The 25,931-nt window shown below is 40.2% G+C and overlaps 1 protein-coding gene across 3 annotated transcripts in view; it reads right to left on the bottom strand.

Annotated features, from left to right (window-relative positions):
• LOC127578611 (IQ motif and SEC7 domain-containing protein 3-like) overlaps positions 1-25,931 on the bottom strand; it is a 288,463-nt gene that overhangs the window by 62,028 nt on the left and 200,504 nt on the right. For all 3 annotated transcript variants that reach the window (XM_052030780.1, XM_052030781.1, XM_052030782.1), the window contains exons 5-6: positions 16,776-16,937; positions 4,403-4,525 (exon numbers count right to left, since the gene is read on the bottom strand). In XM_052030780.1, the coding sequence (XP_051886740.1) occupies positions 4,403-4,525; positions 16,776-16,937 (285 nt within the window). The remainder of the gene's footprint in view (positions 1-4,402; positions 4,526-16,775; positions 16,938-25,931) is intronic.

The following is a 25,931-nucleotide window of genomic DNA, read 5'->3' as shown; positions in this document are numbered from 1 at the left end:
AATGCCTGACCTGATGAATGTTTCCAATCTTTTCCAATTTTCCTCCTATGGAATTCTCCACTGCAGAGGGCTGTGGATGCTGGGCCATTCAAGACTGAAATCAATAGATTCTTGGGCATTAAGGAAATCAATGCACATTGGTAAACAGTGAGAAAGTGGAATTAATATACAAGTACAGACACGATCTATTGAATGGAGGGGGCAACACATGCTAATACCATAAGAACTATGCTCTTAATACAAAAGACATGACAGCACCATGATTGTTGTCAAGATCTATTCATCTCACCAATAATCATGATAGAACTGACATTGAATTATGCCTGAAAACTTGCTTCCATTTTACTGCAATACTGCATTAATCCCTGTGGACTGGCTTAAAAAAGGATAACATTTTAAACCCAGATTTTGGCTAATTCATATTCTAAGAATTGCTTTCTGCAAAGTAAATACGGCATCAGTAATCGCAATGAATTCTGTTTAACTTTTGAAATTCATAAACAGGATGCAAATTTATTAAACTTTTCTCTCAGCAGCACAGCCTACACTAATCAGTTTAATTATTAATCTAAATGAGCATGTTTAAAGGTCATTATCCAGTTGATGGTGTCAATACCATCATTCTAATTTGCTTAAACAGTTCTATACCATCCTGCTCCTGTAATTATTATAGATGGGCTCAAACTAATTAAAAATTTGAATTGGAACAGTTAATCCAAGTTATCAATGATTTACCAATCCTTCGTTTAAGTAGTATTACTTCTATCTGTGGACATTTAAACAGTGTATGTGGATTCCAGTGCTCCCATTTTAATTAGAGTTCACTGTTCCCCTTGTCTTCAGTGGGGGAACACCAAAGAAGTTAAATTACTGGACTATGAATCCAAAAGCATAATGATCTAGAGGTAGGAGTTCATAACCCACCACAGCAGCTGGGAAATCTAAATTGTTAATTAAACAAATCTGGAATGAAGAGCTAATATCAGCAAATCTTGAAATTATTGAATTGCCATCAAAATCCATCTGGTTCACAACTGTCCTGTACATAAGGAAATTTGTTATCCTTGCCTGCTCTGGACTATATGTGATTCCAGACACAGAGTAATGTGGTCAATTCTTAGCTCTTTTAAAAGACAAGTCTGTACAAGGAGAAGCAAGCATGCATTGTATCAAAACATTAAAAGATGAAACCAGACAGATAAAGACAGCACTGCATTTGACAAAGACCAAGGTACAGCCAGTCCAGTTGAATCTGTGGTGCCTGTTTAAAAACATGTAGAGAATTGTGCCACATTTGGGAGAGTCATCTCAAAATGTAGACAAGCAACATTCTCTCATAGTCATATAATTATCTTAAGTCCAATGTACTCAATCCACCATCTGTGCCACACAATATTCCCCCAAGGCAGACAGCTGACTATAGGTAGCAGCACAGTTGGGACAAAGTAGCCCTGAGAGTGCTCAACTTTGACTACAAGTCCCATAAAGTGTCATTATATTAGGTCATATGTTGGCAAGAAAGGCTCTTGCTGATTACCACCAACCACCTATGCTCAATTGAACATCTCATGGAAAAACACTGGAAGTAGCAAGGGCACAGAAGGGACCCTGGGTGGGGGCCTTCAATGTACAACACCACCACTGAACAGATTAGCTGAATCTTGATAAATGTAGCTACCAGATTGAGCGTGGGAAAAGAAAATAAGATAAGGGAAATACCCAGATGACCTGTTGCAGATGCATCTGATCACTACACAGCCCTTCTCGAGATGGAATGCTGACTTCACAATCTGGACACATTCTATCATTTTGTGTATCACTACCACTACACAGAACTGAGCTAACAACATAAAATGGGGCATTCAAAAGGCACTTTGGGCTGCCAGATTTGTATTTTATCATGGTCTGGTATATCTCTAAGTCTACTGTTACCACCCGGCCAAGCAACTGACCCTTGTTCAGTGAGAAGAGTAGAAGAGCATGCTAGATGCATCATTTGCCAAACCTAAAAATTGCATGCCAACACAGGATGTTAAACAGTGAAAACAGCTTGTTGTAGACGAGCTGTGATCCCACAACCAACAGATCAGATCAGAGTTCTGGACTTCTGCCACATGCATTTATGAATGATTATAGCACAATTAAACAATTAATGGGAGGAGGAAACTCCAAGAACAACCCCATCCTTATTGATGCCAATGCAAAAAGCAAGTCTAAAGCATTTTAAGGCAAAAATGCTGATAGGATTTATCCATCTGCTCCTTCTGAGATCTCCACTATCACAGAAACCAGTCTTCAGCCAGTTATCAATGGCGGACAGCACTGGATACAGCAAAGGCTTTTGGTCCTAAAATTATCCTGGCATCAATGCTGAAGATTGGCACTCCAGAACCAGCCTCACCTCTAACCAAGCTGTTGTACAGCTATTGGCATCTATACAACAATAATAAAAATTTCAAGGATGTGTTCTGCCTACAAAAGGCAGAATAAATCACATTCAGCCAATTATTGTGTTGTCAGTCATCAGCAAAGTGGTGTAATCTGTCATTGACAGTGGCATCAAGTGGCTTTTAATCAGCAATAAGTGGCTCATCATTGTTCACTTTGAGATCTGTCTGGACCACTTGGATTCAGACCAGTCTTGATCAGAAGATATGTCTGACCTTTACATCAAGGCAGCATTTGATCAAGTGTAAAAGTTGGATTCAGTTGAAATCACAGTGAAACCCCTCCCTTGGCTGGAGTCATTTCTTGCACATAGGAAGATGGATGTGGCAATTGGAGGTCAATCATTTCAGTCCCGAGATGTTGTTGCAGGAATTCCCTTTAGGTTCATCATAAAATCAGAAATGGTGAAGTGTGCTGATGATCACATGGTATTCAAGCCTTTACCCAACGTACTGAAGCAGTCCAAGCCCGCATATGACAAGACCTGGACAACATTCAGGCACAAACTGGTGAGTGGCAAACAACATTTACACTACACAATTTCCAAATATTCACCAGCTCCACTAACAGAGAGTTTAACCACCTTCCTTTGATGGCATTACATCAGTGAATTCCCCACCATTTACATTCAGACTCTGACTAGTTTCTATTTACAAGTTGATGGAACAAGATGGGACAATTTCACACACACATGCATTAATAAATACTGGGCAGCCTGCTCAAATGAGCATTACTGAAAAAAGATAAAGTTTAGAAATTCCTGTTTCTCATCCATCTGGTATCTGGCAGTGGTGAATGGTCATTTTGTTTCAAGTGAAGAGTTCAAAATGGGAAGCAGGAAGTGCAGCAACCACCATATTGAGTTAGTACAAAGATGCTGCATCCTTTAAACCATACCTCAGTAGGCCTTTTCCTGCACTAATACTAGTTTGGCTTGGGCTGCTTGCATTATTGAAAACTTCACTTAAGAAAACCAGCCCTACAGCACCATTCTTCATCATTGCTGCAGCTCCAAACTCCCAATCCCTCCTGCCAGCAGCTTTGAAGCTGAATCGCAAGTCTCAAGTCAAATGTCAAATCACAGACCCCCAGTTGCAACCTGTAACTGCGAGATCCAGGCCAGCTGACTGGAATCCCCTCTACCCATTGGCTTGGGGCCCCTGGAAGAATAGCAGAGGCTGGGGCTCTTTTTGCATTTGCTTGCAATTAGGCCATATCGACTCTATTACAATGAGCTCCCCAGCTGGAAGTGCAGAATCCGCAAACCTTACCAAATCTCATACAAGGTACTTGCCCTTCTGTGCAAGTATCCAAATATGTCAATCCAGATTTCCAGCAGAGTACAGAGTAGAAATTGATGTGTAGTCATGTGCTAAATGGGCACTGCAGTATCAATCATCCATTGTGCACAGTTTCACTAATTTCAATGGAACTGGATCTAGGGAAGGAGGCACAATAGGCAGCCAACTCTGTAGAACCACTCAGTGCCAGTGACCAACACAAAATTTTACCCCTAGGTTGACTGTGTTGAAATATTCTCAATGAAATGCTTGATATTAGTGTTGTGAGGAGAAATCTTAATGAAGATTTTCCTTATTAAATATACTATTTTTAATATTTTTGAACTCATTTTTAAAACCATAAGGAATTTTTAAATGCACCTATAATTTTACGTATTTAATGATTATAGTGTTTCAAAGAGAATTTCCATTTCTTTATGAGTATGTTCATAGGTAAGGAACTCATAAACTCAGCCAAGCTGAAGTGACAAAGTGACAGACTACAGATTCAAAATTACCTTTTCCTGATTTAATACAAAATCACTATCATCTGGTTGGAAAAACCAAAGCAAAAACATTATCAGCAAACAGACCAATCCAGAATATTTACAAATGAGGAGCATGAATACTGAACATGCTATAAAAGCAGCTTCAAAAAGAACTTTTCTTATTACCTGAATGCTTCAATGAGTCGTTCCACCTTCTGCGCCTCTCCCTGCACTCGAATGTGAGCTTGGAACTTGCGCAGTGCTTCATCCAGTTCCATGTTAGAAAAGTCCATCTCATCAACAACACAACTAGATTGAAACAGAAGACAATTGGTTCCTGCCATTAGGTAGTGAATGCCATGTTATCATTGAAGTAGGGCATTAGCTTGGGTAGGACAATAGAATGAATCTCATCAACTCATTTCTTAAATATGTTTTGAGTAAGTTTTCATTCTCCTCACATGGGAATGGGCAATAATCACCTACCTATGGGACCTATCCATTTTTTTCCCCATTTCAATTAAAACAAAACACATTATTGAAACCTTTAACATGCTTTAATTTTAATGGCTGACAGGCAAGATAATGTTACAACACATAGTAATGCTTAGATGCAAATGAGGGAAAAATGCCATCCAATTTTTATGTTTATATTTGGGTGGAGTATTGTCATTTGATGTTTACTCAAATGGTAAGTCCTTAAGTAATTCTTAACTAATATTGTGCGGTGGGGAAGCCCCATCCAATCATCCAATACAACAGAAGAGGCAGTTCAAACCATCTGACCCTCTGCTGCCCAGCAGTTGCATTGGCTCAGGCATTCGTTCTTCTGGTATGATCCCAGGTGGGCAAGCTATTTGACTACAGATCCTCCCCAGGTTACGAACATCCGACTTATGTACAGTCCGTACATACGAACAAACATTTGGAGATCAGTGGTATGGATTGGCCAGCTGCTGCAGGAATGCAGGCTGTGTGGGAACTTGGTTCGCAGCCGCATTTCTGACTTGCAAACTGTCCGGGTAATGAACAGTTCACAGGAATGGAACCCTGCTGTAACCTGGGGAGGACCTGTGTTCACAACTAAGACTGATCTTAGTCATACAAACATACACATTTCTGGTACAATTGTTGGGTAATATTAATGAAGAAGAATCTTGTTGATTTTTCCTTTCATAACACAGGTGTGTTCAGACCAAATGCACCATTCTAACCCTGCCTTTGTTGAGATCAACTAATTGCACCTGCTAGGGATCTGTCTTACTCACTAATTTAACCAACTGAATTACAGGCAAACCTGCAACCTTATCCTCAAAAAATAAGGAGAGGTATCAAAGAAAACGACAGCCATCTAGAAAGGTGTTCTGTCTACTTTGTGTGATAAGTAAAAAGAAATGCCTTTCAGTAAGGTCCACAAAAATTTAATCTCAGGGTTCAAATGATACAGAGAAAATATTCTTCCCAGTTTACAATGCTGTAGAAGTGCCTGTGGAAAGGTGCCTGCCACAAAATGGAAAGGGCAGATATTGAAAAACGTACAAAACCAATTTATTCTCTTCTTTTAAAGCATCAATCAATAATGAGTTCTCGCATCCTTCCTAAATGACTTCACCCTCAAAGGGCTCTTTGTGCTTTTAATGCTTTTTGTTTCCTCAGGCAAATTTTGAGAGTGCATTGTTAATTTAAGACTCAATCACCTTAGAATTGTTGCATATACAAGTCTAAATTTTCTAAACTCTATCCAGAATGTAAAATACTTTTCCCACAACAGAATGCTCCTGCTTCTTCCCCAAAATATGCTCATATTCAATCAGAAACCTGTGCACCCTGTGGAATTTGAATTTCCTTCAGTCATGTCAGCTTGGAGCACTTTCTGAATTGGAAGAAAAATATTTAAGTAAACAGTACTTAATGAGGCTGAATCTACATTCAGACTTGCCACACATGTTGAAGCCAAATCTTCTGAAAATCTGTCTAAGGTACCTATTTGTTTTTTATGTGGAAGGAGTGCTGAATCACAGGGGAGTCAAGGACCTGAAGCTCAGTTGCTGTTAAAGGGCTGCTGCACTTGAAATAGTGCCCTATAGCCATGGTGTAAGCAGTAGGGACTAACAGTTTGATTTTGCCAAAGCGTTCATCGAAACATTCCCCTGAAAAAAAAATGATCCTGGCAAAGGAGGAGATGCAAATAGAGGTGAAGATTTTAGTGCCAAAGGGCATAGATTTAAGATGAGAGGGAAGAGATTTAATGGGGAACTGAGGGGGCAACTTCTTCGTGCAGAGGGTCGTGATGCCAGAGGAAGTGGTTGAGGCAGGTACAATAACAACATTTAAGAGATATTTGGACAGGTATATGGATAGGAAAGGCTTAGAGGGATATGGGCCAAACATGGGCAAATGAGCCTAGCTTAGATGGGTATCTTGGTCGGCATGGATGAGTTGGGCCAAAGGGCCTGTCTCCATGCTGTATTACTCTATGAAAACATAAGAGCAGAAGAAATAGAAACAGAAGTAACCCATTCAGCCCTTCACTACTGCTCCAGCATTCAATAAGATCATGACCACTTTACTGTGCTGATCCCATTTTCTTTGGTTCTCCTAATATCCAAAAATATATTGTGCTACATTCTTTAGTACACTTAATGAATGAGCCTCCAAAGGCCTCTTGAGAGGAGACGTACAAAGATTCACTCACCCAGAGATGACACCACCCCCACCCTACAAACTTCAATTGCATAACATCCTTACCTAGAAAGATATCATCATTTTGTCTAAATTCTGGAAACCTTGTTGCAAATTTACATGGGAATACTTTAGTACCTTCACCAGAAAATCTGCTGCGGTTCAAGAAGGCAGCTCACTGCAACCTTCTGAAAGGAATTTAAGGATGGGTAATAAATTCTGGCTTGGCCAGTGACACTCAGATTGTGGACATGAATAAATGAAAAGAAATGTTGGACATTGCCATCATTGAAGATTTGAAGAGGCAATTATTCAGGGAGGCCCTCTCCACATTATTTACTGTAAAACTGCCTACTACTATTCATAATGGAATATGGCAGTGCTCAGAGTGTTGGTCTGATCACATCTCAGTGGAATTGTTCAGCTCTATCTGCTGTATACTCCTTCAACTGCTATTGGAGTGTTTATGCCAGCATTTTGAGAATAATATGAATTTAACCCACCCATCAGGAAGCTGATGGGTTTGGCAGTGGTGCAAATTACCCTCACCAAATTTGCTAAGAGTTGAGCCAGTACATTTTATTAAACTGTCAGTCTTGAGAATGATATATGCATTGTGGAAGGAAGAATAAGGGAGTTGGACATCAATTGTTTCCCTCCTGCTCTACCTCAAACTTTTGGCACTGTTGGGGTGGAATATTTCCATCACCTCATGAAAGAACAATTCTCAGTCAAAAAACAAATGTGCAGTTCTTACAGTTCCAAGTAAAAAAAAATCAAATGTTATCCTTCAGATCACTTTGGCTTAATCCAATTGCTGTGACCCGATTGCCTCCATCTGTGGAATTGCTCTGGTGCATTGAGGTCTTGGCTGAGAGCAAAAATCTTGCTATAACAAGCTCCTGAATACAACTCATGAAAAATGTAATAAATGAGAAAAGGCGGTGGACTGAAAATTACCAACAGCTGGCAAAGACAAAAGCACCAGGCAATTATAGGAATTATAGGGCAAAAGGCACAGCTTTTACCTACATACATAAAGATTATTCTTCCTAGCTGTGTTCTTCGCTATTTAGAAAGTATTATAGTTCTAAGCTGGATTTCATTTCAGTATTACTAAGCTCCAGTCTTGTGCGGTTATTTAATGATTCAAGAAGAGAAGTTGTGACTAAAACCTGCCTGAAATGCTGATGCAAAAGACCTATTTTTTTGAGGTCTTATGTCGTTACACCCAAAGTGATTTAACCTTTCATGCAGCACATTGCCTTGTGCGCTTGCATAAAATTCGTTTGAGTTTACTTTTAATGCATCTAGTAAGCTATTTACATGTCTATATTATAATGGGGTTAACTTCACATGCAAAGATCAATCATTCAATACTAGTAAATTTCCAGGAACTTTAAGATGTTTCATGAAAATATGACACAAGGGCATGCTATGTGCAAGAGCTTAAATGAGACAATTCTGTAGGGAGATATTAAATATTATACACATATTATACACATATGCATACATGTTTAATGTGCATAGTGATTATGACGGTGATGGTGGTGGTGCTGATGATACATACACCTGCTGGCCCTTCCTCTATGAAATAACAATGGATAATTTGTCCTCATCTATCTTTTCTACTCTTTACTGTGTAATATAATAACTGAAATATTATATTCCAATTCCTGCAGTTTCTTTATAGAAACACAGAACAAGACATGATGTTAACCCTATTAGCTGGAATGCAGGCAGCATTAGTTCACAGTGGACATATCAACTTGATAAGAAGAGGGAAGAATGCCGTAAGATTGGGCTGGCAGAGCTGATAGAGCTGCTGCCTCACAGCTCCAGTGACCCAGGTTTGATCTTGATCACCGGTGCTGTCTGTGTGGAAACTGTACTTTCTCCCCGCAACTCTGTGGGGTTTCCTCTGAGTGTTTCAGTTTCCCAAAAAAAACAAGCGGCTTGGTAGGTTAATTGGCCACTGTAAATTGCTCCTGCTGTGGAGATCAGTGGTAGAATTTTGGGGGAGTTGATGGGAATGTGGGGAGAATAAGATGGGCTAGGATAGGATTAGTGGGTGCCTGATAGTTGGCATGTACTCAGTGGGCTGATAGGCCTGTTTCTAAGCTGTATCTCTCCATGACCATTATTAAGATTTATAAAGCCACAAGTGGCCCTGTCTAGAAAAGTCCTGAAAAATGTTCATACAAAAGATAATGGAAGGGCTGGATACCTGGTTGAGAAGGAATCCAGAAGAAATCAATCCTGCCATCTATGCACTTTTAATTAGACAGTTGATTATACGGAGTAATTAAGCAAATGATTGATGTTAGGGTCTTACCCACCACCAAAGCAGGGTATATAGAATGAAGACCTTAAGACAGAAGAAGACAAAGGGACAAAGATTTAGCCAGAGACAAAGAGAGCAATGGGGTGAAGCTTTGGGGTGTTAAGTTACAGCTTGGTCCCGTAATCAGCTTAAATTGACAAATTAAGCAGTGGAGCAGTGTTTGACACTAAGAGAGAGCAAGAGTGAGCAAGGGAGAAAGAGAAAGTGAGAGAAAGTGAGAGAGAGAGAGAGAGAGAGAAAGTGAGAGAGAGAGAGAGAAAGAGAAAGTGAGAGTGAGTGTGAGAGAGAGAGAGAGACCAGTAAATCTTTTCATTTTTGAATTACTTTGCAGTAAACTGTCACTTCCCAATAAACCGTTTATTATTCTTCAATACTAGGGGTAATTTATTATCCTTAAGAAAAATTAAGAAATTTATGTCTCTTACTCCCAACTTGTGCAAGCCCTTGTACGGACCAATCCCTAGTTGTGCAGATAAAAGGTATTTTTCTGCGCAGTTGGTGCAGTGGGAGACAGTGAGGGCAATTCAGGGCCCCAAAACAAAATGTTTCCTGAGGAAATTAAAACATGATAATAAATGGGAACACAAAGGTAATAGGGGAGGTGGTATATTCAGAAACAAGTAAATCAGTTCAGTGATTTATGTGGCCTTAAATTGATACTTAGTTGAGTAAACAATAAGATGGTGAGGAACTGAGACACCTTGATGTTCCATGGAAAGATTTTCCAATTTAGTTCATCCAACCTGAGAGCTTTGTGCATCAGCAGTGCCTGTTAAAAATCTGGCCACAGCTGCACACAGTTCTCGGACTGATGTGCTAATAGTCAAGGAATAATGCATTGACTGTCATCAGAATTCTCAATGTGCATCACAGTTCTCCACCTCCTTCCACGAGGTCTGAAAATGACCCACCTAAAGGAAGCATTGAGCACCCATAAGCCTGCTAAAGCTCAGGCGGGTGTGCAACATTGCTCACCTTTGCCTTTCTGTACTATATGACTAATTCTAGTCTCAGACAGAGACTTGCTGTATTGGAGAAGATTTTTCATTCCTATATCAACCCAATCTCCCTTGAAAATAATGATGGACAATTAACAATTTTGTTCAATAAACAAATAATTTATAGAAGAATATACAATGTGTTAACTAAATTTGCTAACTCTATTGCCAATACTTTTACAAATTCAGTACAGAAATCAGACAAGTCTCTTCTTTCCCAACTAGAATCTTGCCAAAAAATAGCATAACTACCATGGAAAATCAGTCCAAAAGATCCAAGTAGAGGCTGTCAAGTACTCCTTTCATTAATGGCAGCAGAGAAGGACCTAGCTTACCAGCCTAAGATAAATTCCATTATTTTTCCCACATTCTGAACCTAAATGTAATGCTAGGTTCTGCGGAGAAGAGCGTGTGAAGACAGCTACTGCAAGGTGGTAGCACAGTTTGTTTTTTTCTTGTTGTTAGCAGAACTGGCAGACTTTTATCAGTAAGTTCTTTATAAAGCTCTATGTGAAGGTTCATGAACTATACTTGGAAGTTTAACATTTAGCTGACCCTGAACCCTGCAGGGCTCCAATAAGGCTGCAACATTGGTGCACATGTGTGATATGAGAAGGGTTGGGCAGGATAATGTTTGGATTCCAAAGACACCTGTGGGCTAATTCATGCTTAGTGTCAGCAAAGGTTTCAATGGGATTTCAGCATGTTATTTACAGCTGTGGAGCAGGGGAAGCTCCTTGGAATTTCTTAGGAATTAGTTGAGAACCCACTGAAATTGAACACAATGATTGTGGAGAGAGTCCCCACTCCTACAGTCCCTTGCCATCAGACAATATACATCTAAAGCCGTTCCTCCTGTAACATCTCAACATTTGCTACTTTACAAATGGAGTTTCCATATCCGCCTTATATTTGAAAAATAAGGTAAGCTGTGAAGTTAGATGGCGGATTCACCTATCCCCTTCTCTTATTTGTAATTGGTTCAAGAGTAGGACAAGAAAGGTGACATGGCAGAATGAGATAAACAAAATGCAAAGTAGAATAATGGAGACCTCCATTACTGAAACTCACTAAAGATGCAGCTGTGGTAAAAATAGAAGCAGGCTTGTGTTTCTGCTTTTGTCTCCAATAATCAAGCTGGCAGCTCTGTGTGCAAGTAAGCCAGAATCTCCTGGAGGCAACATCACCTTTGAACAACCAGCACTAATGTAGAGCATATTATCATGCTTTGGTGAGTTTTAACAACTTCCACAATGAGGGAGTGATTACTAAATCAGACCTGACATTCCTTCAGCTTGCTCATTAATCAGTATTAACTCTCTTGAATGGATCATTAAGGACTTGGTTAGGTCTCAAACTACCCGGATGACAATAAAGGAACAGTCCTCTTGGGCCACTTTTAAAGTTGGTTAAACTCACAGTTAATGATTCATTTATTTAAAGTTCCATTTGGTTGCTCCGTCTCCTGCTGCAGCTTGGTGAGAGATGTGGAGAATATCCAAGGAACTACAGGCCCCCTGGTTTTACTGCTGTTCTTCAAATGCTTGACCTATTTTTTCCAATCTCACAATATACAAATTTCTCAAGTTAAATTTTCTGCAGCTATTTAGCATCATTGTATGTTTTGAGACTGTTACTGCTTTGTTTTTGAATGATTAAAATATAGAACGTCAGGAGAGGAAAAGATAGGATACACAAAATGACAAAAAGCAGTAAACCAGCAGTAATGTTACTTCAATGATTTTGTCATCAGCACATGGGACCTGAATTACTGCTGGATTCATAAAGCCAGACATTAGCCTCACTTGCCCAGTGCTATATCCTGCAGCAGGAAGCTGTGCAGAACCACTATCAACCAGCAAAGGGTGCTTATCACTGTTTTGCAGATGTGCTCTTGTATCTCCAATGACATGGAAACAGACATGGACATAGTACCAACTGATTCGTAATGGCAAGAAATTTTCTTGAACTGTTCCCTGTTCCATTTCTATGGCATTGGTATGGCAGTGATCCCATTAACCGATGTAAAAGGGTTTGTGTTGCTGCTCTGGTCAAGTTATGACACCGAGCAGAAGCACCAAGGTATGTACTTTCAGCCAAAGCCAGGTGAATAGGCAGGTAAATGCAGCAAGCTCTTGACTCCTTACCCAAACACTGGAGGAAAAGTGGATGAGACAGTGGAATGGTAATGAAAAATGTGAACACACTGAGGTCCAATAATTGTCTATTGTTCCAATTAGTTGATTATTCACTTCTCCTTATATATTAAGTGCTCATGTTGAGATAAATGTTAGCTCTAACTAAATTTCAGCATTGGGATGTACACATGTACCTTCAGTTAGCTTGACCAGCTTACTAATGACACGCAAATGGTTCTGACATTGCTCAGCCGTGAACCACTCTGCCCTTTCATAGCACCATGTGAAAAAGTAAACAAAACCCCAGTTTAAAATATTGGTTAAGATAAAAGACATGCCCAAGAAGGCAGAACTCCTTCAGCACCAATGTATTAGGCTAGACTACATGCACAAATCCCCAGAGGTCAGGGGTAAAATTACTCCCAAAACGCTGCTTCAACATCAGTAATTTAAGTGTTGCATGTCCTCTGTCAAAGTATGATACTTTTGGGTTTTTGAATAAGGAAGCAAAAAAAAACAAAAGGTTGTCAGTCCAAATTACACTGCAGGCTGCATCTCTCACCTTGACTATCATTACTTACACAAGCAAATGTACCCCTGCTCCCCTGACATCCATTTCTTGTAACATTGAAGGTTCAATGTGAGGTGATGACCTCGCATTCAACAGATGAAGTGAGGCGATCACCTTCCCAGAGGGGACCCTGCACTACTTCACTTCACAATGGTCAGACTTTAGTTATACTGACATCTTTGCGTTGTCCCCCAATCAAATAGTGCTTTGCTTCGATGAACAATGTAAATTGCTTCGATGTACAACGTAAAAAGTGTAGTTGCAATTCTTGCCATACATGCTACGGTGGTCAAATTATTATTAGCTGAATTGCACAAAGTTTAGAAAAGCAATATTTGTAGATTGAGATGTGATTGAAGGGAGCTCTGTAGGCAACAAGAATGCCAGAAAATAGGTCATGACTATTTCTTTTGTAATAGTCTAGCTGTCTGCATGGAGTTTGCACATTCTCCCTGTAAACGTGTGGGTTTCCTCCCACATCCCAAAAATGTGGGTTGGTAGGTTAATTAGCTGCTGTAATGAGCGGTAAAATCTTTGGTGGGGGCCATGCAGGAGTGGTTGGAAATCTGGGGAGAATAAAATGGGTTAGGGAGGGATTAGCGTAAAAATAGGTGCTTAATGGTCAGCATTGTCTCGGTGGGCTGAAGGGCCTGTTTTTGTGTTGTATCTCTCTATGACTATGACTACTTGATTGTGTTTCTATACTTGATGTAGTTTGTGTTGAAGAAGCATTGTGATACAAAATGGTGTTTGGATTCCACTTTGTATCAAAGATTCTGTTTTGTGGTTAAAAGCCCTGTAACTAGCAATATCAAAATGATGTAAATAAGTCAGTCCAAATCTTCACAGGCTCTTACATGGTTGATACTGAACACTGGGCGGCACGGTAGCGTAGCAGTTAGCGTAATGCTATTACAGCGCCAGCAATTGGAGTTCAATTCCCACTGCTGGCTGTAAGGAGCTTGTACATTCTCCCCGTGTTTGCGTGGGTTTCCTCCGGGTGCTCCGATTTCCTCCCACATTCCAAAGACGTATGGGTTAGTTAGGTTAACGTGGGTGTAAATGGGCAGCACAGGCTTGTTGGACAGGAATAGCCTGTTACCGTACTGTATAAATAAAGTTTTAAAGTTTATTAATTACATAAGATAGATCTTGTATCTTGTCTGGTTCTGACCATCCGTTTGACAACAGTTTGTTTACTTTTTTGGTATGTGTAAAGACACAAATCAGCTTGCGTTATATCTTGCTGCCTGTGTAGTGCCTTCCTTTATTACCCCACAGCCAATGCTAAGGAGAAATAAATTATGCTAGGAATAACCAGTATAAATCAAAGGTAAAATCGTGAAAGAGATCTAACCCAATGGCCCCTTTGTGAAAGGATAGAAAGAAGATCAGAAATGCAAATACTGAGGAACAGTAATGGGAATTCTTCAGTTACTGTTGCTCCCTGTGAGTGTAATTTCTGAGAATAACTTCTTTAAGTAAATTGTCTTCTCCTTCTTAGGCAGTCCCCCAAGATCAATGATGACTTGCTCCCATTTCTGGGTTCAGAGGTCGCTAATGAGGCCAATGTGGGAACTGCAAACACTTCCACAGATGGGGCAGGTGGCGCCTGACGGAGTGGGAGGTGGGTACTTTGCGACTATCAATGTGCCACCACTTATACAACACCTCAGTGTTCTCCTGTTCTCCCAATGCATGGCTATGAGATTCTCAATATCATCCCACATGCTCCTTCTCCACTTTGAACTGTCATGGACCGAAGATTCCCAGGAGTGGAGATGGTACACTTCTTCAAGGAGGCTTTGGGGCACATCCTTGAATCTTTTCCTCTATCCACCTGGTAATCACTTTCCATGACAGAGCTTGGAATAGTGTCTGTTTCAGGAGTCTGGTATTAGGCAAGAGAGAGACAATGTAGCTGACAGAGGGTAACTAGGGGCTCAATACTGTGGATGTTGAGGTGGGGGTGGACACTAATGTTAGTTCCTTCCTGTAAATTTGGAGGACTGGAGAGAGCATTGATGGTGCTTTTCCACTATGTATCCCAGGTCTCAGAACATATATGGAGGGCAGGGATCACTGCTGTCTAGTAGTCCATGAGTTTTGTACAGGTCTGTGATCTTGATCTTTAAAATACCCTTTTCCTCAGCTGACCAAAGGCTGTCCTGGCACATTGAAGGTAGTGGTAAATTTCATCATCAATGTCTGCCTTCACCAAGAGATCCTTCCCGAGATATGGGGAGTGGTTCACAATTTCCAGGATCATGCCGTGAACCTTTATTGTTGGACGGCAGTGTGGTGCAGTGGGATCAGGTTGGTAGAAGACCTTCACTTTGCAGATGTTGGGTGTAAGGCCCATTCTCTTGTACGCTTCACTGAAAATGTCCACAATGGCTTACAGCTCAGCCTCTAAGCATACACAAATACACGTTATCTGCGCACCACAACATGACTACTGAGATTCAGATAACCTTGGTTCTGAAGTGTAGTCATTGTAGGTTGAACAGTTTCCAATTAGTTCCCATTACTGCATTCTACATTAACTCTGCTTCCTGTATTGATCTAGTAGAGGCAGTCGAGCTCTATGATGAGTAGCCACTTTCAAAACTTTTTGGACACAGCAGATGAAATATAATGTGGAAAATATATCACCCACTTTGGTAGAAAAAAAAAGCAGAAAAGCTAAGCAGGTATTCAAAGGCTTTTGGTGTCTTCATAAATGAATCACTGAAGGTTAATGTTCAGGCACAGGAGCAATTGGAAAGGTCAATGGCATTTTAAGTCTGAATAAAAACATCTTACTGAAATTATATGATGCCTTGGCAAGCAAGCATCTGGAATATTATGCCATATCTGGTTTCCCAACCTAAGGAAGGATATATTTGCAATTGGAGAGTGCATTGATGGTTCACAAGATTGATTTCTAGGAAGTTGGAGCAGGGAGTGCTGAGGGGGAATGTTCTGTGAGACCTTAAACAAACTGGGCTTCTACTCTCTAGAATTTACAAGAATGAGAAGTGATCTCATTAAAACAAACAATTCCCTTATGGGGCTTACAGGACAGATGTGAAGGGAAAGTTGCCCTTGGCTGGGGTGTCTAGAATCAGGGATCACAGTCTCAAAGTCTCAAAATTCAGGACTGGGAGATCCCTTCTCCCAGAATCTTTGCAATTCTGTACTGAAGAAGGCCAGTCACTGAGTATATTTTAGATGGAGGTGGATACATTTTTGGATATTAAGGAAAATAAGAGAAATGGAGTGAACTACATGAAATAGATTCTAAGATAAAAGACCAACCATGAGAGAGAGGATACAATGGGCAGAACAGCCTTTATTCGTGCTTCTATTTCTGATGGTCTTACATTATGTTCTTTGCTTTTAATGCAGTGTTTAAATGGAATTGCTTTATGTATAGCTCCAATGTAAGCTTTTAAGAAGTTTGCATCTCCATACTTTAGCACTCTGGAAAAATGCTGTGATGGTATTTTATTGTACTTCCAACAGCAATTTTTATGTGTTTTTTTTTAACAACCCTCTTTGTGTCTCTCCCCAGGAGCAGAAGTTCTGATGCACTACACTTCAGATAGAGACAGCAAAACCAAATCCATCAAGGTACTCTTACTGCCATTAGTCCTTGTAAAAGCAATTTTAACTATTTATGATGACTGCAATGTATTGATGGGACATGGGAATGAACTACTATAGCCAGAGGTTTCTGGTGTAATTTGTGAGAGGGTCTTTGAAGGGTGAATGACTGACCAACTTGAGTTGAAAAATTGTGGGTGGGGGAGAAAGATAGATGAAACATCTTGCCATTACTCACTCCAAAACATCCCTGTTGAATTGCTTCTTGCTGTTGCCCAGAAATTCTCCAATCATCTGGCGGCTCAGCCCTTTCCGCTGGAGCAGAAAGTGGGCAACTCCAATTGGCGTGTCAGGGATGAATCCACGCGCAATCAGAAACTGAATTCCTTTGTCAGGATTTCTGTAAAAGAAAGAATAAGTGAAGTAAATAATGTTGAAGGCCACAATATGAAACTATGAGGAGAATACAAGATATCCCAATATCATGTCATATGGCCAGATAAGCAAGGAGTTGTTCCTATTACCAGCAAAGGCCAGGAGATCACAAGTACACTACAACACCAAATACAAGAGCTTTACCTTAGTAAAATGACTCAAAATGACTCAGATGAGCCTCGGCAGTCAGAATCAGACCTCCAGTCATATAGCAACAGTTAGGGTAAGGGATTAAAGACATTGTCAAGAAGTTAGTTATTAGGGAGTGGATTAAAAGTGGAGCAGGAGAGAATTCCAGAGTTTAGCCAGGTGATTGCACAGTTCCCTGTGGTGCAGCAGTATAAATCAGGAATATGTAAGATGCCAGAGATTCGGAGAGTTGAAAAGGGGATGAGAATATTAAAAATGGGAGCCAACGTAAATCAGTGAGTAAGCAGGCCAAACAAGACTTGGTGTGAATTAGGATACAAGTCTCTATCGTTGAATTGCAGCTTGCCTGTATTTTAAAATGTGGGCAGCCAAAGGGAAAGCCTAGACACTTGCTAAGGCAAAATGTAAAAACTATCTTGAAGCAGAATGTCCACTGGCAAAAAAACACTTCCTCAGTGAAGAAACATTTTTTTTTGCAATACTTGACATCTGACATGCCACAAAATTTAGCAGCACAAAGACACAAGCTCAAAGAACAGAACTCAGCTTTAGACAGTTTCAGAAACTATTTTCAGGAGGGGTGAATGCCATTTTGTCTTTCCTCCGACCAGGTTGGTTTTGAAAGCTGCTAGTTCCCCTCCACAAGTTACTGACTCCTGGCAGAGGCATGCATAGGAATTTAAATTTGGCCACTATCTGGAGGGTGCAAGTTTTCATAATGAGCTTAGTGCTTACGAGGAAATGCTCATTCCCATGCTGGACCCCCATATCTCTTGCATGCTCCTGGTTATTGAACATGTAATAATACTTATGGTAGGTAGCGTAGTGTAGTGTAGCGGTTAGCGTAACGTTATTACAGTGCCAGCAACCCAGGTTCAATTCCGGCCACTGTCCATAAGGAGTTTGTACGTTCTTCCCGTGTCTGCGTGGGTTTCCTCCGGGTGCTCCAGTTTCCTCCCATATACCAAAGACATACGGGTTAGGAAGTTGTGGGCATGCTATGTTGGCGCCAGAAGTGTGGCGACACTTGCAGGCTGCCCCCAGAACACACTACGCAAAAGGTGCATTTCACTGTGTGTTTCGATGTACATGTGACTAATAGATATCTTATATAGTGGTACGATAAAACATTGAACATGTACATAATGCCACATGTTATGAAATACGGAATGGCAGACCTGCAGACTTCTGTATGTTATGTAGCATCCAAAGCAATTTCCATGACAAGTTCCTGGCCATCTCTGATTGGAAACATATCATCTGCAGGGCGCTGCCTTATGTATTGTTGCAAAGTTCATTGGGATTCAACTCAAAAGGGCCCTTCCAGCAACATTACATTCAAGTATCTACAGGATTTATTTACTTTAGGGACGTATGTCAGCTCCATGGAACAGTTGAGGATTTTGGGAAGCAGTGGACAAGTCCCAGCACAAAGCTGGACAATGGAGGATACTGTAACTTTAATTGGAAAGATACAAGTCACAAAGAGAGGAATAATGGCAGCTGTAGTCAGGGTTGATAGAGGCTGCAGTATCACACCACCTGCATGGTTTATACATTTTACCTTAGCAGCTAAGAGGAATTGCATTTAGATAGCATTATATAAGAAACTCCTGTACAAGGTATAATGAGCCACTAACTGTCACAGTTCTGTCTTTATTAGAGTCTGTGAATTGCTCGCATTCAACCCCAGGAGCTTTGGATGAGAAGAAGGTAATTCAGCTTCTCATTATTCAATTACACCATGACAGATCTATATCTGAATACCAGTAAGTGAACATTGTTGCATATCTCTTAACACCTTCAACTTGCAGAATTCATTATTCCTAGTTTTGAAATTTTCACCTCAACAGCTTTTTGGGAGGAAGTTCTAGGATACCAATATTTGTTTCTAAGAAGAAGTGCTTGTTGACTTCCCCTTGACTGTCCCACTTCTCCTGTGCTGGACTCTCCATCAGATCAGTTTCCCTCCATCAACCGACTCAGATTCTTTAATCATTTTAATTTCTGAGTTATTTCAACCATTTGTCTTCGACATTTGAAGGAATACATATCCAGTCTGTGCAATGTGTCGTCATAGTTTACCTCCTTTATTCCTATCGCAGTATCTTTCTGTTAGATTTGCACAGCATCCTCAAGTACTGGCTAGATCGGAACATGGCGCTCCTGCATGATTAGTGATTGGGGAGGAGGGACAGGAGAAGTGTCAAAAGCTTTGGGTGGGGTGGAGATGAGTACATTGGGGCTGATGGGGGATCAAATGAGATTCAGTAAATAAATAATAGGAATCTACATGAATCCATTCCAAGTACCACACAGACACACAGACCTCTCGGGTACTGTGGAAGCCTACTTCAGCAATAGTGGCCGGTGGATTATATAAGCCACTTCAGCATGAATGAAAATCCAGGAAGTAATGTCTAGACACATCTAACACACAGAGGAACCAGAATGAAATTCAAGGACCGTGTGATCCGTACTATATGTTCTCAATTTCATGTTCTATATTTCTTTTTCCAAACAAATTTGCAGAGCACACTATGCAGTGCTATGTAGTCTAATTTCTAGGTATCTCATACAAATTAAGAGCAAATTTGAGCCAGATTTGTAGAATATTCAGTGCTACGATTCCCAACATTCATTAGGAATCAGTTTGAAGCTGACCAATAAAGAGAAGTGACTTGCACTTTCTCAGTTTGAGTAAGGTATAAATCCATGTTCCAAATAATCAATCAACTGGGTAGTGAGGAAGGTTGTCAAGAGATACAGCAGGATATAGATCAGTTGGAAATTTGGGTGGAACAATGGGAGATAGTGTTTAATCTAGCCAAGTGTATGGCAATACATTTGGGAGGTCAAATGCAGGAGGAAAGTATACAGTAAATGGCATTGAGGTACGGGGGATCCTGGGGTGCAAGTCCATAGCACCCTGAAAGTAGTAACACAAGGGTGGTTAAAAAAAAGACATATGCCATGCTTGCCTTCATTGGTCAGGGCACTTACAAAGGTTGGGAAATCATGTTGCAACAGTATAAGAACTTGAGTAGGCCACATTTGAAGTATTGTGTGCAGTTCTGGTTGCCACATAATAAAGAGGATGTGGAGGATTTGGAAAGAGTGCAGAAGAGATTCACCAGGATGTTATGTGGATTGGCGTGATTAGTTATAAGGAGAGGTTGGGCAAACATGCATCATTTTCTCTGGAGGGCCAGAGGCTGAGGGGTAACCTGATAGAAGTGTATTCGATCATGAGAGGCATAGATAGGGTAGGTGGTCAGAGTCTTTTTCCCAGAATGAAACTGTCAAATAGTAGAGGGCATAGGTTTAAAGTGAAAGGGGGACAGTTTAAAGGAGTTTTCTGAGGCAAGTTTTTTTTACACAGAGAGTGGTAGTGCTGCTAGGGGAGGTGGTAAAAGCAGATACGATAGCAACGTTTAAGAGGGATTTATACAGACACATGAACAGGCAGGGAATAGTGGGACACAGTATATGTAGGCAGATGGGATCAGTTTACATTGGCAACATGGTCGGCACAGACATGATGGGCCAAAGGGCCTGTCCCTGTGCTGTACTGTTCTGTGTTCGATGTACTGATTATGTCCATTACCATGTCTTCTACATGCTGTCACTCAGTTGTGTCCCAGTTAAACTCATTACTTACATTCATTCAAATTGTCAGAATTCAATTTACTGTTAATAGCCAATTTTGCAATTTGTTATATTCAAAGGACATGGGCACCATTGGTGAATCAGTATTGACCGCCTGATCATAATGCAGTCTTAAAGAGCTGCAGACTATGAAAGAAGGGTAACAACAAAGTGCTATTAGAGAGGGAGCTCCAGGGTTTTGAATCAGCAATGAAGTACTGGTGATTTATTTTTTAGTTATGATATTGTCTCAATCAGAGCAGAACTTGCAGGTGCTTGACATTACCATACATCTTACACTGGATGGCTGAGGTCACAGGTGTCAAAATTGTTCTCAAAGAAGTCTTGGCACGATGCTAAAGTGCATTCAGATAAAGGTACACACTGTAGTCATGGCACACTGCTGATAGAGTAGTGAATGTTTAATATGACAGACATGCTGCCAATCTAGCAGGCTGATTTATCCTTTTGATGTCAAGCATCATGAGGCGACAATCAAGGCAACTGGAGAATAATTCATCCAGGAGGGAATATTCACAGGGAGGGAATTTAAATGATTGAAAACTTTTTCTCTGACGGTCAGGACCTCAGAAGTTAGATGAGATGGAACATTCACTTTTCATTTCTGGCTTAAAGTAGTTACAAACATCTCAATCTTGTATTTTCTATTCAGTTGCTCTGTTCTCATTGAAGATGGAGACGTCCATTGTGTCTTGGCCTCCTGTGCAATTGTATTTCACCATTCACAACATGAGGTGATAAGACAGCAAAGGTTATAGGATTGTTTAGATCTCACCAAACCATGCTGTCTTTGCTGTTAGCATGCATGAAACCCTGTGTCATATCTTCACTAAGTTAACACTTCACTTCCAGGTACATTAATTGTTATTCTGGGGATGCCCTTCTGCACTCCTCATTAAACCATGTGGTGTGATGGCAATGAGAGTGAGGAAAATGCTGCATCACATGGAATAGAAATGTGCTGTTGCTGATAGGTCACCATGGCCCATGGGTTCCCAGTTTTGAGCTCTTGGTTCCATCTGAATCTATCTCATTCAGTGCAGCGTTGGCAACACACAACACAACAGAGAGTGAACTCAAACAGAAGATCAGATTTCATCTCCACAAAAACAGTGCAGTGGTTACTCCTTCCATTACTCTCCCAGACAGATGAGCTTGCAACAGATACACTGACGAGGACAAGGTAAGTTAGTTTTTTTTTCCCTTTTGTGTTGCTTTTATCACCAGCTGAGCCTGGATGAGGCAAGCAGTTGTGTCTTTCAAGTAATGTTACCAATTCCCCTATCAAAGTACATGGTATATTCTGTGGCTTTGTTTCTTGCAGATAGTATTTAACATGAGGGACAACTGATTCACCAATTGAGGGAGGACATCAGTTAGAAGTTAATAAGATGAGTCCATGTTAGTGTTTGATCTGATGCTCATGAGAGTTCATGCAGTCTGATGTGAACTTTGAGACTTCCAAAGCCACTCTGTCCTAACTATATTCCTCTGTATCACCACCTCTGCCAGAGGGAAAATACATCATCAGAGATGGTTACAGTAGAGTCTGGGGCATTGGCTGAAAGTTATGGCTCTGGGCTTATGACTGATCAGGCTGTGGTTGACCACTCAGTGGGACAGCTTTCCTAATTTTAATGTGGTGTATCAAAACAGCAAATTGAACCGCAAGCCCACTTACTCAAGCCATCTACTCTTTCAAAATGAAAATCCTTATTTTCTTGAAATCGAAGTCTCAGAGGCAAGAAAATGGACCAGTTCTGAAAGATCTTACAATGAAAAGTCAAGTCAAGGTACATAGAACCAAGTACAATGTCCACAGATCTTTCTTGACTCCAGTCTAGCTCTGCTCATGTTGGCTGTTTAGATCTATTCATTAAATCAGTTTGAGTTGTGTTTGCACTATGATTCTGAAGACTGTGGTCACAGGGAGTGAACATATGGACAACCATACATGGTGCTTTAGCACCTTGTCACACTGAGGGTAAATTCATACAAATATAAATTTTTATTTTTATAATACTATTTACATCCAAGTACTGAAGAATAGCAGAGGCTGCCTACCAACATGCTGGGCCAGGTGTTCACTGTGCTAGCCCTAAGCACCATGTGAGTTGTCCTAAAACGTATGTAGTTATTTCCCACTCTGCTTGCTGCCATCTCGATTATCCAGCTGCTCCACATCTGTTCTCAAGTTGCCTTAATCCACAATGAATTTCTCTGACCATTCTGTGTCATCAAATTACCAACAACCTTGATTCTAACTGAAGTACCCAAGAATTTCAGGAACTTACATTTTTCTCTGCTATTACCCTTTCTTATGACCTGACTTTAAAACTGCTGAAATGCTTTCTGTACCACGGACCTGCCTCATGCTGCTTTGCAACCTTTGGGTTTACCTCCTACCAACTAATCTTCTCAAATCCTTCAAACCAACACCAGCCCTGCTAGATCATCCATGAACTATTTAAGCTCTCTCCATCAAATTCAACAGTTATAAGTTAAATATTCTCCTTTATCAAAGAAAAAAATATTTCAATCACCATGTAGTTCTGTGTCTAGACAGTTAAGTGGTAATTGCAAAATATAGCATGGAGCACCAGCATTCAGTTAGACTGTTTGTCATGAATTACAACTCCCACTCAACTATTATTGCTTAAATGGTTTACTTAATAGTGGTCTTTCCTTAATGGGGAGCTTTGTTATAAAAAGACATTTCATCAAGACCAGGTTCGCACTAAGCTGATCTGAGATCAAACCATTGATTCCTTGAATTCAATGCTGTAATAATGGGTTCTAATACAATGTTTAGACTATGTCCACATGCAAAAAGATATTGCAGTGCTGGTCCAAAAAAAGATTAATATCTGACTGGAACAGTTTACTAATATCATAAAATTATGAAGGAGGATATGACTGATATTCTGTCTGTCACCATGTGTCTTGAATTGTTGCTGCTAAATGTCTTATGCTTACATGAATTCAGAGAATGTATTATTATGTGCCACTGTTAATTGTTTTATGCCAATCACATAGCATTATCAGAAACATGATTATTGGAGACTTTACATTAGGAAAATAATGTTGAAAAAAATATTACAGTTCAGTCTTCTAATCAATGCATTCTGCACCTCAGCTCAGTAGTTCTATACTTCTTTCTGCCTCCAGTGTCAGATACCATACCCAATTACTGCACCAAACTGGACAATAGCCATTTTCCAGATCATTTTTTTTTGTAAACCTTTCCTCCTTTTCCCATCATGACTCCAGGAACTACTAGAAGGCTTCTGCTGTTGATTCCAGGGAGAAAGATTGAGAAGGCAAAGAGGTAGACTTTGACTTCCCAGTGGGATTTTATTGGGATGGATGGAGAGAGGGAAGCAGACATTTCCAGCAGGAATAAAGGAAGGAAAATCTTTTGTGAAGTGCTTGTATGTGTACTTGCAGACCCATGACCTGCATGACTATTGATCAAGTGCTGGTAGGTTTAGGTAGGATAAGCTTAGGATAAGGTTTTCTCAACCGATTTAGTCACAATGAGCTGAATGGCAGAATTGTTCGTTCTTTTTACAATGTTGTGGTACTAATTTTGTTTGTACAATGATATTAAGACCAGGGTTGGCAAACAAATAGCTTTGTTTCTGTAATATTAGTATTTATTTCAGTGTCATGATTTAAATTAAAAATAAAAAAATATAGCTGGAATTTATTTTAAGTTGATGGTGAAAATGAAGACTTTTCAAAAGCAGAAATCTACTTCAAACTCTGGAATAAGGATTAGTCCATTTAATGCTGGAGATATGACAAATGATTAAACAGGCCATTAAACAGGAGGCACAGATAAAACACAATAGGAACTTTAAGAAAATGGTTAGATTTCATTCCTGCCAATTCCACAACAGTTTAGAACTGTAAACTAATTTGTCACTGTGTCTTCATGCTACAGTGGTGCTTGATTTTAGAAGGGATGTTCAGGGAAAAAAATCTAAGAGATTGCTCTGATGTCTAAATGTTATCCTACAGTTCCACATTCTGAGAGAAATCCAATGAATACAATTTCAAACTCAGATGAGTTTTTTATCTTCTTTCTATTTAACTATAATCACCAGAAACTTGGCTAAACAGAAGGAAAGAGGCTTTAAGACCTACAAAGGAGTTAGGTCAGCCAATCAGTTACAATCAGCTTTAAGGAGAGAGAAGGAAAGAATCAGGCATCTGGCAAAATTACAGGAAAACACAGCAGAACACCTTGCATGGTATCCTGGGCTTCTTGTACATCGCCCTCAGAAAGGTTTGTTAAGGCTAGATTATTAGTATGCATTGGATTGGATGCAAAACAGATTTAGCAATGTGAATTTTCTATTTCCTGCAATAACCATTCAAGTACTCACTCAAGCGATATTTCTAACACACAATTCTTGTTATATCCGACTGAATAGAGAATTACTTATGCCTTCAGTTGGACCTGGAATCCAGACCTGGTTCTGGAGGTAAAACAACAATATTCCCACCCACTGAAAATCTTAATTCCAATTTTGAAACCAGGTAACCAATGTATTACCAAAGAATGTATCATTGTGGATTGGAAAAATGTTCTCCATGTAAAATAATATACAGAACTATAGATTGTTGAGAGTAAATACAAGCACGTAATCTAATTGAATAGCTTTTTTTTATATTCATTCAAGGGATGTGGGCTTCACAGGCTGAGCCAACATTTAATTGCCCATCCCAAATTGCCCTTGAGAAGGTGATGATGAGCTGCCTTCTTTTTACTGCTGTAGTCCTTGAGGTGTAGGTATACCCACGATGTACAAGAAGTCCAGGATACCATGCTGTTAGGAAAATGCTGTTAGAGTTCCAGAAGTTTGACCCAGCAACAGTAAAGGAACATCACATCAAGATGGTGTGTGGCTTGGAGGGCAACGAGGTGGTGGTGCTCCCATGCTTTTGCTGCCCTTGTCTTTCTAGCTGGTGGAGGTCATGGGTTTGGAAGTTGCTGTCTAAGGAGTCTTGGTGAGTTGCTGCAGTGTGTGCTGTGGATGGTATAAACTGCTGCTACTGTGCGTCGGTGGTGGAGTGAGTGGATGGTAATGGATGGGTGCCTATCAAGTAGGCTGCTATGTCCTGTATGGTGTTG

The sequence above is a fragment of the Pristis pectinata genome, chromosome 15 (assembly GCF_009764475.1).
Source record: "Pristis pectinata isolate sPriPec2 chromosome 15, sPriPec2.1.pri, whole genome shotgun sequence".
Lineage (NCBI taxonomy): Eukaryota > Metazoa > Chordata > Chondrichthyes > Rhinopristiformes > Pristidae > Pristis > Pristis pectinata.
This window is presented reverse-complemented; position numbering and strand designations above follow the sequence as displayed.